The sequence below is a fragment of the Marmota monax genome, unplaced genomic scaffold, assembly GCF_021218885.2.
Source record: "Marmota monax isolate L192 unplaced genomic scaffold, Marmota_monax_Labrador192_F-V1.1 WCK01_AAM20220418_F8-fsc00154, whole genome shotgun sequence".
Lineage (NCBI taxonomy): Eukaryota > Metazoa > Chordata > Mammalia > Rodentia > Sciuridae > Marmota > Marmota monax.
In genome coordinates this window covers 1,643,435-1,661,714 of record NW_026691933.1, presented here as the reverse complement: position 1 = coordinate 1,661,714, position 18,280 = coordinate 1,643,435, and the positions used below count along the sequence as shown (strand labels likewise).

General features: G+C 31.9%; 1 protein-coding gene across 2 annotated transcripts in view; it reads right to left on the bottom strand.

Annotated features, from left to right (window-relative positions):
- Positions 1-1,608: 1,608 nt before the first annotated feature.
- Positions 1,609-18,280, bottom strand: part of Slc35f5 (solute carrier family 35 member F5) — a 35,185-nt gene continuing 18,513 nt past the window's right edge. The window contains exons 8-16 of one of the 2 annotated variants that reach the window (XM_046445538.2): positions 18,034-18,115; positions 17,053-17,140; positions 13,584-13,648; positions 11,662-11,766; positions 10,338-10,497; positions 8,294-8,384; positions 5,832-5,986; positions 4,899-5,003; positions 1,609-2,465 (exon numbers count right to left, since the gene is read on the bottom strand). In XM_046445538.2, the coding sequence (XP_046301494.1) occupies positions 4,928-5,003; positions 5,832-5,986; positions 8,294-8,384; positions 10,338-10,497; positions 11,662-11,766; positions 13,584-13,648; positions 17,053-17,140; positions 18,034-18,115 (822 nt within the window). In that variant the 3' untranslated portion in view covers positions 1,609-2,465; positions 4,899-4,927. The remainder of the gene's footprint in view (positions 2,466-4,898; positions 5,004-5,831; positions 5,987-8,293; positions 8,385-10,337; positions 10,498-11,661; positions 11,767-13,583; positions 13,649-17,052; positions 17,141-18,033; positions 18,116-18,280) is intronic. The other variant, XM_046444706.2, reaches the window with a different exon arrangement.

The window sequence follows — 18,280 nt, the reverse complement described above, 5'->3', positions numbered from 1 at the left end:
AATATGATCATGGGTCAATACTGTTCTGAAAGAGGAAGGCCATTAGCAGTTCCTTGAAAGGGACTTCTCCCAACCATGTTTTTGAGCATGTAAAGCAGGCACTGTGATTACTGCCTAGTTTCTAATAATCCACAGAATGGATTTTTTTCCTTCTTTTTTTTTAAAAGAGAGGATCTAGTTATGCTCCCCAGAATGGCCCCAAACTCCTCGGCCCCAATGATCCTCCTGCTTCAGTCTGTGCAATAGCTAAACTACCAGGCATGCACCAAAGCACCAGACTTCCAGCATTTGACTTCTTGAAAAGAGAAATGGTAAATACAAAGATGCAAAAAGAAAGTCCTCAACTGCTTACTTCCCATGGCTACAGTATTCAAAATCAACAATCATCCAGATAGATAAAACTTGAGAGAAAAGGTAATAGGTGGGTGAGTAATGCAGAAGTAATTCATATGTCAGCTAACCAATATAATTGTGCTTCCTTCTAAAGAAGGTCTTCCATAAAAAACAAGCAGCCTAGTGGAAGAAACCCTGCTGAAAATTTGTCCACTCAGCATGTTAACTAAGGCTCACTAACCAGTTCCATTCCAAGTAATAACACATTATATGGATGAAATGAATAGCAAAAAATACTAAATTCAACCTCTTTTCCTACCAGTTAGAGAGTATTTTAAATTTTCAGTATGTTCTCCACTGTCTCTACTATTTTACCTTATAAATTGCTCAATCTTTGTGAACAAACACCAAAAACAGAAAACTAGATACTACCTAAATAATATATAAATTATATTATTATCTAAATAATAAATTTCAACCAAAATTAGTCTTCACTAATTGAATTATTTCAGCAAGTTATTTTAAAAAGAAAATTCCTTAGAAGTCCGCATTTCTTTTATGGACATTCTTAAATATGCTAGCTATCAAGCTAAATAGGTCAAAAGTATAATAAAATCGACATTATTTTTACCTAAAGAATTATTTGTAGGCATCAAGTGAGAAGACAGCTGCTCTTAAATTTAATACCAGAGCAATCTTTTACATTAATATAAAAGTTCTCAGGACTAAGCAGAATCTAAAACTTCACTTTAGATTCATGATAACACCAAAGCAATTTAAGAATGTGAATAGGATAAACTGAAGCTGAATCCTGCAAAAGGAATTTTTAAAAATCAGATTCATTAAGAAATTCAGAAGACAACTAATTTAAACTATTCTCACAAAACCTGAAAAGGGAATGAATCATAATTTAAAAATCTATGAATCCTGGGACATATCTTTACTGATAGCAAATAAGAATCCAGGTGCAGATATACAAGAAGCACATGTAACACCTAAGTTTAAGATTTGCTATTAGGAATATCTTAATTTTATCTTGGAACAGAAAAAATTCAAATGTAATTTTTTAAAGTGCAATCCCATCTTGCCTTCCTTTATTGATACTTTAACCATTAAAAATTTAGGGGGCTGGGGATGTGGCTCAGTGGTTAAACACCTCAAGGGTTCACTCCCTTGTACCCCCCCCAAAAAAAAATTAGGAAAACAATTATTTAGTTCTACAGTAGTTTGACCCATTTATAATGTGAAAAAATATGAAATCACTTGATACATATGTAATACACAAATATATATAAACATTTTATTTTAATAATACTTTTTATCACTTCAATTTAAATCATTCCATTATGAAAATTTCTTAATTGAAGAGAATATTTCTTTAAAACTCTAAATTAATCAGAGCTTTATCGATGAAATTTACAGCAATACAGCCTTTAGAAATACATAATTCTTCATTTTACAATACTTCTCCTTTAAAAATTTGTCATGGTTTGTCACATTTTTAAAGTACAAGGCACCTAATGCTATGAAAGAATAATACAGTATATGTAGTGTAAGTGTACCAGATCTTTTCTCAAACATTTATTCTCTTTAAAGTTTCACCAAATTTGCATGAACATGGTTGTTACATAAATTAAACATTTTGTTTTCTGTGTAGTTAATTTGCAATATTCTACAAAACTGAAAATTACAATCCGTACCTATTACAGGCAGCTTAATTTAGCATTTTATCTGTCAAAAGCATTGCTCTACATACATACGTGATTTCTTGGAAACGTTTTCATAATATAGTCTAGCACTGAACACATATGTGAAAACCAAGTCTTGAGAACATTAGGATTTTATTCCTTGATTAGTTCAAATGATTTCATCAACTGAATTCCTTGAGATATGTAAGGCAGGTGGGTCCTTTAGATGGACTATGGACTGGAACTTCCTATAATTGTAGTGATATGTACACAGCTACATAGTAAAGTACTTCATTATGAAAATGAAGAAAACAGACATAAGGAATATATATTTTAGAGTTTCAAAGAACTGAAACTGTTATTTTTCAGACTAGGCACTGAAACATTTTTCTACAAAAACTTGCCAGAGATTGTCTCTTCGCTGCATAATTTTCCATCATCAAGCTAAAAATAAAGCAAAACAAAAAAAAAAAAAAGCAGAGGTGATTAGATTACTAATTTTCACAGTTTTCATGTTCTATAGTTTATATTTTTTAAAGCATAATAATTATCTTAACATTGAAATACATTTCATATGGATGTATACTGAATACTTAAACCCAATTAAGAACTAAAGAAAAAAAAGTTCTATAGCAATGTCAAAGACTGAGAGCCAATATTACCTAAAGATTGTGTATTAGCAGTTTTATTGCTAGTATATTCCATTACCCCTATAGAGACAGACTCCTGCCAAACTGTTCAATTTGAATGCACTCTATCTTTAGTTTTTACTCTCTCCCTTTTATCCAGCTCTCATTCCCAAAACTACTGAAATATTGCCTGGGTGGAGATGGGTTTGAATGTGAGCATGGGAGTAATACACATCATAGCAGAGAAGGCTAATGCATAAATTATGGCATTAAAAAGCTTTAAAGAAGCTGGACATGATGGTACATGCCTGTTATCCCAGGAACCTGAGAGGCTGAAGCAGGAGGAGTGCAAGTTCAAGGCCAGACTCAGCAATTTAGTGGGGCCCTAAGCAACTTAGTGAGACCCTATCTCAAAATGAAAAATAAAAATGGCTGGAGATGTAGCTCAGGGGTAAAGCACCCCTGGGTTGAATCCCCAGTACCAAAACAAAAACAAAAACAAAAACAAACTTTTAAAAACAATTGTGTTTCTGGTGGCAATTTTTAATTTGAAGATGGCAAATAAACATAATATTTAGTCCCATTTTTCCCCCCAGAACCTTATTAAATAGACAACAACAGATTTTTTTTTTTTAAAGGAGTAACCCACCTGGAAAAATAAAGAACTGAGAGACAATAAAATAGCAGCCACTCTTAGCTAGCAATGAAGAAATACAAACAGGTATTTCTGTAAGGAGGGGTGAAGAAGCAACTAAAAACAGGAATACGGTACAATGTCAGAAAAAAAAAAAAAAAACAGTTAAGCACTCAGGTGCCCTGCCCTGCCCCTAATGTTTAGAGCTGGTCTAGTACCTCTTCTCTATCCCAAGAGAAGACTCACGGTTTATTCACTAAAGAGTAGTAAGAAAGGGACTCTGGAAATCCTACATGGCTCAGTTATAATTAACATTTATTTAGTCAAAAAAAATATATAAACATTGCATATAGATCTGAAATTATTTAACAACTATACAGAGATGATGGGAAGGTAGGAAAGATATGTAATTGGGATGTAGGCATGTGGATCAGAGATTGGCATCCACTTTAGTGAAAAAGTCAAATGAAGATGCCTAAAACTGAAAAATCAAACAGACGTATAAAAATGGTAAGTAGAGATGCAGAGAGGCAAATACCAAAAGAATCAGCTAAGTTTAAAGTGATTTCCTCAGAGTGGGAAAAGAATGAAAGCAGGAGGGCAAGACAGGGCTTTTGTTTTATAGTCTTGTAAAATTTTTACTCAAATTATATACATGTATAACCATCACAGCAATAAAAACTAGGTTAAAAAACAACCCAACAAAGAGAAACACAAAACCAAGATTAGATTTAGATTACATGCAAATTTACCCTGAAGATAATGAAATTTAAGCTTTGGGGCCAAAGAGAATGCTAGAAATTGACAGAAGTTGTACCATGTTCTAGGAAAACTGGGAGGGAAAACCCAGTTGCAATCAGGAAACATTTCAATAAAAATTGCCTAATCATATCTCAGAAGAACCTGAATCTCCAGAATTCTAGTAATTTACCGTCTTCTCTTATTCTAAACACTTTTTTAATCTGCCAAAAAAATGCTGAATTTGCAAATCACTAAATATCATCTACTCTTTCTGCTCTCTAAAAAATGTAAGATAATATTTCTTAAAAATTTTTAAATCTTTTAAAATTTTGAAAATGATGTCTCTAAAACATTGCAAAGTGAAAAGGCACGCACAGAGCAACAGGATTCATAATGTGCCAGTTAAAAAAAACACACACACATGCATACAGAAAAGACTGAATATTTACTCAAGTAATACATATTTTCTTACTTTTATAATCAGAAAAAATATTTTTTCTAAAGCATATCATTAAATACAATAACCTGTAACATAAATATAAATAAGAATTAAAATTTAGTAATCACTAATCTGAGTTGGGCACTACTGTACAAACTTAGAATTTACCAAGTATTTAGGGAAAATGTTATGAAGGTTAATTCTATTGTAACATCACTTCCAAATAAAATAACTGAGGCACAAAGGGACCAAGAACTTTGCACAGGGTCACACAGTCAGGAACATGGTAAAGCTGGTATTATAACCCAGGCATTCAACTCCAGAGGATATACTGCCTTTATATGTTGTATTGCCTCTCAAACACTAATTACAGAAAATCAATTCTGTGTATACTACAAGAATAAGAACCTTATTCAACACCAATATTCACTCACATACAAACCTGGACTACAGACAACAACAGCTAACTAGCTCCATCCTCCTGAGAGACACCGTGCATAGGAATGAGACTCTCGCACTGTTCACTGTCTTCTGGAACTCTTAATAAAAGAAAGCAACAGTTAAGGAAAGCTTCAGAGATGAACAGAAATCTTAAAAATTATCTATTCCACCGACTAAGACTGTGAAGTCAGAATGCAAGTCAGTGGCAGAAGCAAGACTAAGGTAAGATTCTTCAACAATTTACTCCATGTTTTTATAACAAAATGTAAAGTGTCCTCTCTTTAAAAAGAAAGAAAATTTGAGGGCTGAGGTTGTGGCTCAGCGGTAGAGCACTCGCCTGGTGTGTACGAAGCCCTGGGTTTGATTCTCAGCACCACATAAAAATAAATAAATAAAGGCATTGTGTACAACTAACAGAAATAAATATTTTTAAAAAAGAAAGAAAAAATTTGAAGCAACACTAACATATTCTATTATGAATTATGTTCAAATCAACGAAAGTTTTCTATATTTAAATTCATCACAGAAGAACAATGAACATTTTGGTTTTACCTGTGATTCCGAACTTTTTTTTCCAAAAATAGCAATGAAGAAACTATCTTATCACCTAAAGGATCTGAATAAATATTTTATTTTTTAAAGCATTTTTTAAAAAATTGTTCTTAGTTATACGTGGACACAATATCTTTGTTTATTTATTTTTATGTGGTGCTGAGGATCAAACCCAGTGCCTCAAATGAACAAGGCAAGTACTCTGCCACTAAGCCACAACCTCAGCCCAATATATTTTTTTTGACATAACACACGAATAACATAATCTTTCAAATATTCCTTGCAAAAAATCTCTAAAGGGCAGGTCAGCATGATATGATTCTTAATTTACTTAGCAAACATTATTTTTAAAGTTATATAGGAACTAAACCTACCTTTGAATTCGATGTTTTCTGCATATAAAGGCAAAAATTCTTCTGATTCCTATCATTACAGGATCCCAGTTATTATAATGACATAACAGAGTTGCAATAAAAAATGAAAAAAACACAGGGATAGCGCCTGCAAAAAATAACCAAGAAAACTGCACCTAAAAATAAGAAGACAGAGGAGAAAAAAGTTAAAAAAAAAAAAAAAAAACCTCAATTTTCTTTTCTATTTTTTTTACATTTATTATTTATTTATATGTGGTGCTGAGAAACAAACCCAGTGTCTCACACATGCTAGTCAAGTGCTCTCCACTGAGCCACAACTCCAGCCCCAAAACTCAATTTTCATTAAAGCAATTTCTCCCTTTAACATATGTTTTCCATTTGTAAATACTAGCAGGAAAAAGTTAAAATGCTTCAAAGATAACACTAAGCCTTGAAAATACATTAAGTATATCATTATTAAATATAAAAATTTAGGACTTTTTATTAAATATAAAATATATTATTAAATATATTTTATTAAATATAAAAATTTATTATTCCATTTGCCTAAATTACCAAAACCAATACTTCTTGCTTGGAAAATGTGCCAAAGAAAAATCAAGAAGGCATACTTATGATTTATTAGGCACTGTATATCAAGAGTCGTACTATTTATAAGTAAAACTTATGTCTTGCATACTACATTGGTCATTTCTTTATTACTGATTATTATCCATTCTCAAGTAGATTCCTCCCCTCAGTTTCTGAAGTCATCATCATAAACTCACAATTTTTAAAAATGTTATATTTTTTGCCATTGTGTTACATGACAGCTCTTAAAACTACTAAAACCAAATAAAACCCTAAACACAAATTTTAAAAACCTTTTATTAACAATTTTCAATAAGTTCTTGCAAATGAAAAAAGTTCAAAAATAAAATAACGACCAAAGAAAGACAATATATAGGAATATTTTGACTAAGAATGTTAGCCAGAAAAGACAAGCATCAAGAGAAGCCTCAGAAGTGAAGAACTCTCTAATGCCACCAAGTGTGATCTTCTAATCCATCATTCATCAGTATTGTCAAGAAAACTAAAAATTATGAGATGCCACAAATTTACCAAAAGGAAAGAAAAAACTCATTATTCCTTTTTACTAATTTACCTTTACCATCTAGACTTACAAGGTATCAAAAATGATTTTCAAAGAAGCCTATATTGATTAACTACTGAGACTTAGGAACAGCACACTGGTCCTTTGTTTTAAAAATAATGATGAAAATAGTAACTCCTATCTTTAAATTAGGGAAGAAAAACTGTTTGCCCTTTCTGAGAGTTAAAAAATAAAATAAAAAAAGGTTACAATCAAAGGCAAGACTCCCTCTGCTAGAAAACATACACTATTCCATTTAATGGCAACATTAGTCAGACACAAAGGGGTTTTGTGAGAATTTTTTGTGAAATACTCAACAATGCATAAAGCAAGAATAATCACTTGGAAATTTTTTAATACCCTATATGTATGATACCAACTCATAGGGGTCAAGTCAGCCAAACACCACCCAAGAAAGAGTAGTCATTAAGAGAAATTAAAATATCTTCATTTTGTTACCAAATTCTAGCTAAATTATAACATTTTCTTATAACACTTACCACAATATTTAATAATCAAGAAATATCAGCACAGAATTGTTTTTTAAATAGAAGGTATACTTCACGGAAAATATTCTGCCTTCATCCCCCAAACTGTACAAATACCTCAAGAAAAATAATCAAAACCCATAGACATATACTTTTATTTCTTAGTATTTGGGAGCTAAAAAGCTTATAAACACGTCTGGACTGCAGATAAGTGGTTCCACTCCATCTTCCAGCATTAGGCAAAGGCACACCTCTTTCTTCCTCTTGTCACTGGGAACACTAGCAAAACCTCTCTCTCCCTTCTAGACTGCTGGTAGAGACACCCTAAATTCTTTTTACTGAGAAGTTATCATTGCCAGTATTTATCACCGGAATTCCTACTCCAGACCAGGATTTCATAGAAAAGGAAAGGGACACTCGACTTGCTGAGATGAACATTCGCTGAGAAACCACATTACTCATGTGCTGCTCATTTTTATGGTAGTATTATCATAGTGTTGAGGAATGTCCGGAAACCAAAATACTACTATTTATGTGATGAAATGTATACTCTATTCCATATACCACTAATTTACACTTATCTGGAACATAATCAATTAAAAAACTAGAAAATTACACATAAAGATATTACCCTTGACTTAGAAATTTAGAAAATAATTAAAAAGTTGAAAATAGAAATGTACTATTTCTTTAGTACATTTTATATTTTCATTTAGTAAAGCACCTGGGGAGAAAAGGTGTCAAGTATTATTTTATGTTTGCATCCTAATTTAGAGACATCCTTTAACTCTTATTAGGTTTGTTTCAATAACATACCTAAAACATCTCATAGTTTGCCTTACCTTTTGCATACACATGTCAGCTATTATGGATAGAGGTATTGTAAGACTTAGTGCAAGTGTGCCTATCAATGATGAGGTAAGAAAGCAGCCCCTAAAAAGAAAGAAGACATACATTTCTATATGAAAACTATAAAAGAAAAACACTGAAGAAAGATTTTTCTATCCTATAATATAGGCTTGAGAGATCAGGACCAAAAATAAAAGATTAGGATGGACTGAAACGCAAAAAATAATGAAGTTTTTAAGATGAATCCAAAGTTTACCTTCAAATATAAATAATAAGTAGAAAATAAATATAAGCATAAAATTATACTTACATATATATACTTATAAATTAAAGATAAGTATAAAAAATTAAAAGCACTTTAAGCTATTTTCAAGATTTGCTTACAGATAATATTCAACCTTGTATGTACAAGGCTACCACTTTGAGAAAGTATTATTACAAATATCAGTATAAGCTGGACAATTAGTTCCTACTAATGAGAGGGAACACAAATACTAATGTTTCCACTAGTGTTCATACTACTCACGAGCTGCTCTGTAAAAAGAGGGTTCAGGGTCAGATGAGTAATTACCATTTCTTAAAATTAGCACATATTTTTTGATATTTACCATGCAAAGAATTATTTTTTAAAATTACTTCATTAAAACACTTAATCTAGCTTTTCTTTATTTAGCTAATGTTTGAATCCTATTGTCATCTATTAATATTTCAGATTTAAAAAACAGCATTTAAAATGCATGTAATGAAAGAATAATTAACTAGTAAATGAATTCTGCTATCAAAGAGTTTTAGACCAGAAAAAAGTACATAAATTACTAGACAACAAACTAAATTTTTAAGTACTACACAAAAAGGAGTGAGTATGGAATATTATCAACAAAACAGCCATTTCCTTAACTGGGCAGAGGTGGAAGTAGAGTGTAGGCAGAGTGCTAAAGAAGACTTCATGGAAAAGGCTACTTTTGTTGTAGTCTTCTGCAAGGGAAAACTAGCCAGCAGTTTCACTTGTATGTAATGAAAGTAATTTTGGAGTTTAAATATAATTTATATTTCTTTTAAAATTCCTATTGGACAGAAACAGGACAAAGTATAAAACTGTATTTGAAAGGTCTCACAAACTCTATAATACTGTGTTCAAAGTTACTGTAAGCCAGTTATCACATATCAACATATTAGCTAACGTCAAATATTCAAATATATTAAAATAAGAGATTGTGAGGGGAATGGGAAAAAAAAAAACAAGGAGAGAAATGAATTACAGTAGATGGGGTAGAAGATGGGAGGGGAGGGGAGGGGGGATAGTAGAGGATAGGAAAGGAAGCAGAATACAACAGTTACTAATATGGCATTATGTAAAAATGTGGATGTATAACCGATGTGATTCTGCAATCTGTAATTTGGGGTAAAAATGGGAGTTCATAACCCACTTGAATCTAATGTATGAAATATGATATGTCAAGAGCTTTGTAATGTTTTGAACAACCAATAAAAAAATTAAAAAAATAAAATAAAATGTCAACATCTCAATTCAATTATGGTATGCCTATCGAACTTACTCATATAGAAGATATTAAGAATAAATAAAACGAAAAAGCTTAAGAACAAAACAGATACTTCAAAGTCTCTTAAGTAAAGCAACATCCTCTATAATCTCATAATTCATAAATTCATACTTGGCACACACATCTCCTAAGTTTGGATGTCCATTAAATAATGACTACTTTCATTTGCATAACATTCTAAATACTTTTACAAATTTAGAACATTCCTATTCATTCATTTACATATCTGAACATTCATTATTCTACAAGTATTTTTAAGCTCCTTTTATGTGTAAGACACTACTCTTTGCAGTGGGCACCAAGAAGTTAAAAATTAAAGTCCATGATATAACGGAGCTAATACATTCAATTATTATAAGTGTGTGTGGGAGAAAGGTGCACAGGAGGGACTACAGGAAGACAGAAGAAAAATAAATACTTAAACTATCTAAAAGTCAATAAAAATAACTAACATAGGAGAATAAATAGTACATACCACAACCACAGGAACTCAGAAAGAACTGTTCCAATAAGGCCATTAATAATAATGCACATTAATACTACTTTATTTGGAAACTCGAAGTCCTCAAATCCAGTATAATGAAGTAAAAAGAAACCTGGCCACAGGAGCAGCAAATTAAACAAACCTACAAAACCTAAGTATGTAAAAAAAAAAAAGACAAAATTGTGATTTGAATCAATTTTCCGAACTCTATACTAAAATTTAAAAAGATTAGAATTTGTACAAAGGATTCCAATAGGTTTCTGTAACTACAACTCTGTTAGCTGTTGTTTTTTATTTCTCCCGCCCTCCCTCCTTCCCTCCCCCCCTTCCTTCCTTCCTTTTTTCATTTTTGGTACTGGGGATCAAACCCAGGGGCTTTACAATCCTTCTCATTTTTTATTTTGAGATGGTCTCACTAAATTGCTGAAGTAAGCCTTGAATTTGCGATCCCTCTGCCTCAGCCTCCCAAGTCACTGTAATTATAGGTGTACACCACCATGCCCATCTTATTGGATTGTTTTTAAGTCTATTTTGTGAATAAGCAATACTAGATTAAGCTATTCAAACAACTGGTGACCACTACCTGTGAAGTTCAATGATTCATATTGTAAGGGAGCAACTACTATGGAATAAATCACTAAGACAATTAAAAACAAAGGGTTGTTAACCTTAATAATATAGTATCCTAGAAATTTAAAGAATTAACTGGTAGGGATGCGTGTGTGTGTGTTTGTGTGTGTATTCAACTTAAATTGATCATAAGGAATCAGATGGCTTGCTCTCTGATTCAAGTTGCACTTACGAACCTGTGCTATACTAGGAATAATGGTGGAAAGTTCTGAAGAACAAAAAATTATTTGTTCCTGCCCTCCCACTAGTTGGTGAGATAACACATATATGGCAAATAGCTATTCAACATGGGAAATAAGTACAGACTGACCACTTAGAAGAAAAAGTTATGCTATATAACAGTTAAAAGTTTGTGCTCCATAGTCTGACCACCCCACTCTGGCATTTGCTAGTAATGTAAATCTTATGCAAGATGAGGAGAACCCTTTCTGAAGCCTTTGTTTTCCAATCTATAAATATGAAATAATATATTGCTGAGAAGATAAAGCAAAATGCTTGCTTACCATATAGCAGGCACTTAATAAACTTAGCTATTATTATTATAGAAATTACATTTATATAAAACAATGTACATGTGAACATTAAGATTATAAAGAAAAAACTTCCCTTTTCCTTCCAAAACACAAAAGCAAAATCTTAAATAAACATTTAAAGTAAACAGTCTCATAGTTGACTATATTCTTACCAAAGAACATTGGAATATCCAGCTTATCTTCTCTGTCTACTTTTCTCTTAATCATAACAATATAAACAGCATAAAGCATGGCTCCAATAAGAGACCAAATGGAACCTATAAAAAAACCAATATAATTATTTAAAATACCCATTCATTCCATTAACTAATTCCATATACACTTATTTAAAATTGAATAATGTGGGAATACAAAAATTAAAATATATGGTATAACTCATCCCATCCATGTCCTCCAGTAGAGCATTAAGGAATCATGTAAGCAAATAATGCAAAAGCATTCACTTCAATGAACTAACCACTTATGTGTTAATAATAAATTTCATATTAGTAACATTTCATTTTAATTTTGAAATGCATACTTTGTTTCCCTACATAAACAATTTGGACACTTTACTGACCAACTTAACAAATGCTTCTACCCTAAGCTATAGCTTAATATAGTTTTTCTCAACCCATGTATCATTTTTAATATATATTCCACTACCATGCCCATTTTCAAGGTTCTGTTAAAGTCCCACCTATTCCACAAGGCATCCTCCCACTACTCTGCTGAATTTCCAACCTATTTGTCTTCTGTTTTAGAGAATTTAACAATTAAATATTTAACAATTAATTTAACAATTAAATATTTTGTTATCTAGTAATTTTATTTTCATAATCTTATATTCTATTTCAAATCAAGAACAGCTCAAACACTATAAACACACAATTTATAAATATTCCAAAATACCTAATTTAATGTGGAGCACACAGTATGTGCATAATAAATAGTAGATCTTTTCTTTAACTCTTGAAAAATTAAGCTTTTAAAAACAACTAAATGATGTGCTTCTGTCAACTGACCACTCAGTACTTTAATCAATTATTCAGAAGGCCAATGTATTATTAAATCTATTTCAAAATTAGTTTCAAACCTTTTTTTAAGCAATGGGAAAAAGACCTGTCAACAAAATCTTGGGACACACAAACACATGCATTGCCTCAGGTACTAAAGAAGCTTCAGAGAGAGAGAGGTGAAGCAGTACAAGGCACACACAGTTCACAGAGTAATAACCAGGAACAGTTTGGAAAACATTACTCTATTCAATAAATTTCAAATATTGAAGGAAACCATTAAGCTGGGTTCTGATATACCTTTGTTTTTGTTAAATCTAGGCAAAGGATCAAAAACGAAGTGTTCACCAGGGAGTAACTTTCAGGCAAGGACCAACAGTGAATAAATTAGTGGGTGAAAGTATGATAGCATGGACTCACAGTATCTCCTCACAAGATGCTTATTCCCTAAAAAGGGAACAATTAATAACTATACATTGGAGCACCCTATCAGACACCACCTTAAAATTAGTATACTAATAATGGGCAAAAATCAACATCATGTATCATCACACAAAATACACTGATCAGATCAGGTAACAATATTATGGTCATGATATTCTTACCAAAAATCACACAAACTCAATTCAACCACAAGGAACTACCAAACAAACACATACTGAAGGACACAGTTCAAAACAACTGAACAGTACCCTTCAAAAGTGTCAAGGTCATGAAAGATAAAAAGGTTGTAGTACAGTTTCAGATTAAAGGAAACTAAGGAGCTATCACAAGTAAATGCAACAAATGATCCTGGATCAAAAGAACATTAATGGAAAAAATGAGTAAATTTAAAATGGATCTATAGAGTAGATAAAAGTATTATAATCAATGAACTTTTATAACTGTGGTATATTTATATAAGTTGTTAATATCTGGAGAATTTGGGTGAAGGTTATATAAGAATTATGTGAACTATTTTTGCATTTTGCTATTTCCAAAGGAAAATATTAAAAAGGAGGATGCATGTGTGTGCATGCATGACAATAAACACAAAACTTACTTTTTTACTATAACAGAGAATCAAGTCAGGAACTTACCTATTGTATCTCTTCCAGTAGATTTTTCAGACCCTGACAGGTTTACCAGAACAACACCGCCAATGCTATGAGAATAAGAGACATAAGCGATGAACAAAATAATATACTCCTTAAGAGACTAATCATAAAGATACAAATGATTTATAAGTGATCATGACTAATCTCAACTTTGGATAAAAGTGTCAAAGAATTTAGTGATTAAAAGCTAACAATACTATCAGAATAGGATAGTACAAAAATTGTACTATAAAATGCCTAATATTGCCCTATAAGGAAGATATTACTATTGCCATTCCCATTTTACATGAGAAAAAAAAGAGATGAAATAACTTGACCAATATCACACAGCTGAGAATGAAACACAGGCAACCCGGTGTGACTATCTTTCAATTACAGAAAAATAAACTAAATTGTCATCCCTCTGCTCATCTTTGTTTTTGAAGGTATAAATAAATTAAACCCAAATAAATACAGTAATGGCACTATTATTGTTTACTAGTAAAACCTAAATTAACAGTAAGCTATCCTTTCATATGTAAATAGTTCCATTAATCCCATGAATTTTTAAAATTTTTGTTTTAATTAGTTATACATGACAGTAGAATGCATTTATGTACTTTGATATTCATACATAGATGGGATATAATTTCTCATTTTTCTGAGTGTACATGTTGCAGATATTTGTTCTTTTTAGTTATACGTGACAGTAGAATATATTTTGACATATTTATACAAATATTAATTAGGATCCCAGTCTCATGGTTATATATGATGTGGAGATTTACTGTGGTATATTCATATATGTGATTTTAATAGATAAAAATAAGACTATATTGTTTTTAATTTATATATGACAGTGGAATGCATTACAATTTTTATTACACACATACAGCACAATTTTTCATATCTCTAGTTGTATATATAGTATATTCACACCAATTTGTGTCTTCATACCTGTACTCTGAATAATAATGATCATCACATTCCACCATCATTAATAACCTCATGCCCCCTCCCTTCCCCTCCAACCCTCTACCCTATATAGTATTAGTCTATTCCTCCCACGCTCCTGCTCCCTATCCCATTATGAATCAGCCTCCTTATATCAAAGAAAACATTCGGCATTTGGTTTTTGGGGATTGACTAACTTCACTTAGCGTTATCTAGAAGTTTTAATTCATTTAATCCTCATAATACTATGAGACAAATTCTATTACCATCATCCCCAATTTAATGATGAAGAAATAGGCAAAGAGGTTAAAAAAAAAAAAAAAAACTTGCCCAAGATCTCAAAATTAGTAATGATGAAGATGGAACTGCTTGGATTATAAGTGGTGAAATGAGATTTCTTGGCTCATCAGAAGATTTCCTTCAACTCTATTGCTCTGTCAAATTATTCTCATAACCTCAGAAAGTCAATCTCATTAAAGCCAGTTCAAAAACAAAGTGTTAAACAATGTTTAATACAGTGCTTGTAAGAACATATAATATAAAAAATATTTCTAAGTATCAACTTATCTAGACAACATGTCAACCAAACTCTCTTTAGGGACAGAAAATATATATTTTAGACTTGTGAGCCATATGCTTTCTGTTAGAACTCATCTTGGCTGCTGTGGCCCTAAATCAGTCATAGACGGTAAGCAAATAAATGAGAACGGCTGTGTTCCAATACAACTTCATTTATTAGCAAATAATGGCAGGGCTGGGGATGAAGCTCAGTAGTAAACTGCTTGCCTAGCATGTGCATGCAAATCCCTGAGTTAGGTCCTCGGCACCACAAAAGCAAAAACTATAACTGGCAGATAGTCTACCTTAGTTTGCCAGTCTCTATTCTAGACCTATATTTTTTTAAATTTTTTTTTTAGTTGTAGATGGACACAATACCTTTACTTATTTATCTTTATGTGGTTCTGAGGATCGAACCCAGGGCCTCACACATGCTAGACAAGTGCTGTACCACGGAACCACAACCCCAACCCCATTTCTAGACCTATTTTATTGAAAAGGAGTAACAGACTGTAAAAATACTTTCAAGTTCAACATTTCATATCCATCCCTTCCATTATTGAACCTTTCTTTATTAAGTAGTGCTAAGAAAATTTAGAAATTAGCACATAGTTGGAATAAAATTTAATAAAACCTCATTTACTTCCCCAATACAAATACATTGTATTTGCCCAAAATAAAAACACGCTTGGTTAAAACACTTGCCAACTATGCAAAAGAATAAATTCCTGATGACTATAAAGTCTAAATGGCAAGCTAGTTGAGTCAACCAGACTACTCAATGAAACTACCACAGTCAACTTTCCTTTATATTTAAAAGAAAAACACGGGGTTAGGGTTGTAGCTCAAAGGCAAAGCACTTGCCTAGTACATGTGAGGCACTGGGTTAGATCCTCAGCACACATACAAATAAATAAATAAAAGGTATTGTGTCCATCTACAACTAAAAAGATACTTAAAAAGAAAAAAAGAAAAACACATAGCAAGGACTACCAGTCTTACGTGATTGCCAACTATCAATCTCTAGGACAGTCACTTTCTTTACATTGCCAAACTTTAAAACAAGGTTGAAAAGCAGGTAATATTTTCATGATTTTCTCAAGTAGGAAACCCTCTCAAAGTTTAAGGGAACTGCTCAAGGGCAAATAACAGAGCTCTGATTCAATCCCAGCTCTGACAGATTTGAAATAATGGCACTACTTTTGCCATTAAACCATTCTGCTACCTTCTTTGCTTTCTAATTTTCTCTCACAAAAATAATAACTTTATGAAATCAACAAATCTTTTTTTAAGTAAAGTCTATGGGCAAAGCTCAGTGCTAGGGCTTTGGTGACACAAAGAAGTATAAAACAAGACTTCAGCTTTCAAAGGTTTACAATTCAGAAGGGAAGACAAAAGAAACACACAAAGAATTAAATAAAGATTTAAGTATAGTTACTGACAATACTCCTGCAGTGCAGTGATAAAGAATTTCCAAATGAATTATATAGAAAGTAAGTAAGAAATCACTGGAGGTTGAAACAATTAGAAAGGACAAAATGTTAGATTTCCAGAAGCAGGAGGAGAAATCTAAGCCAAAACAAAAAAGGGCACTTGCCTTAGGAAAATGAAACAGATACTTGGGAAGATATAATGACTACATTGGCACCTTAAGTTAAATGTGAATCTCAGCATAATACTTAATACATAATACATAATACTTAATACTTAAGTCTGCAATTATATGAATGGAAACCAATACTGTTTGGGGATGCTTTCCTCTGGTTATTCTACCCAGGAAGATTTGGAAAACTGCTCTAGCATGTGATATGGGGTAGCATAAAGTCCATTTAAACCTTCTTTATCCTCCTCTCTCTTTGCCTGTGTTGCTGTGTAAAATAAACTATCCTGTATCACAACCAAAAATATTTTCAACATCACATTTTTAAACAGAGTAAACTAACTTACACTATATTCTTACCTTAAAATGACAGCTAGTAGTTTAGAGAGAGTAAATCTATCTCCACTGTTACTTGGAAACACTGCAGCAAGGATTAAGGTAAAAAGTCCTATGGGGAGAAAAGGACCAAAAAAAAGTAAATGACTTAACAGCAGGTACATTGTTTAAATAAGTAAACCAGGTTTTTTGTGTGTGTGATATTTAAATAACTAAGAATGAGATCTGCAGTTACCTAGGCTAAAAATGTTTCAAGACAATAAAATAGCCTCTAAACAAAACCGTGTTTATTTCAAAAACAGAAACCAAGAATAGTCCTATTTCTTTTTCCTTTTTCTTTCATCTCCTCTACCCCTGTACTAGGGATTAAATCCAGGGGTGCTTTACCACTGAGCTACATCCCTAGCCCTTTTGTTTTTTATTTTGAGACAGGGTCTTTCTAAGTAAACTTGTGATTCTCCTGCCTCAGCCTCCCAAGTAGCTAGAATTATAAACATGATCCATGTGCCTGGCTATTTTTATGCTAATAAAAGAGTTAAATTTAACATTCAAAGCCACATATTGTGAACCTCATCATAATTGAGCCTGTGTACTGAAGTTATTTTTACAGCTTCAAAAATACTTCTTTTATCTCCTAGATTTGGAAGGTGGTTTAATTTTAAAAATAAAACACCTACCATAGTGCAAATTACAGTTCTGAAATAAGCAATTACATTTAACCAAAGATTCCAGAAAAAGATCCTTGAAAGGAAATGTACAGGATAAAACACCTACAATACAAAGAGCCAGCCTATAAAACTTTTAATATACTTCTGCATAAAAAAAACAGCAAAGTATTTGAAGAAATATAAATAGCCCAGAACTAAGGAAGGAAACTACAAATATTAAGGAGTGATAAAATACTAATGTACATTAGAACTAATGAAATAACAAGATAGAAATATGTACACACATATATATCATATATATTCAATATATATTCAACTTATAATACAAATTTCTTACCAGACGTTGAAGATAAAATATTAACTATAGCAACTTGTGTGTCTGAAAGTGCTTCTTGGTATGACAAATTTGCCAAAAACCACTAAAGAAAAAGAAAAAATGAAATCTAATGAGAGACATGCTTATATCTGTTGTTACAATTTACAGTCCCCTTTTTTTCTCCTCCTCCTCAAAACTGTTACTGTAAGAGGTTTTTAGAAGCCACTTTGTATAATAATGAAAAATCACAGACCCCGCAAAAGGGACA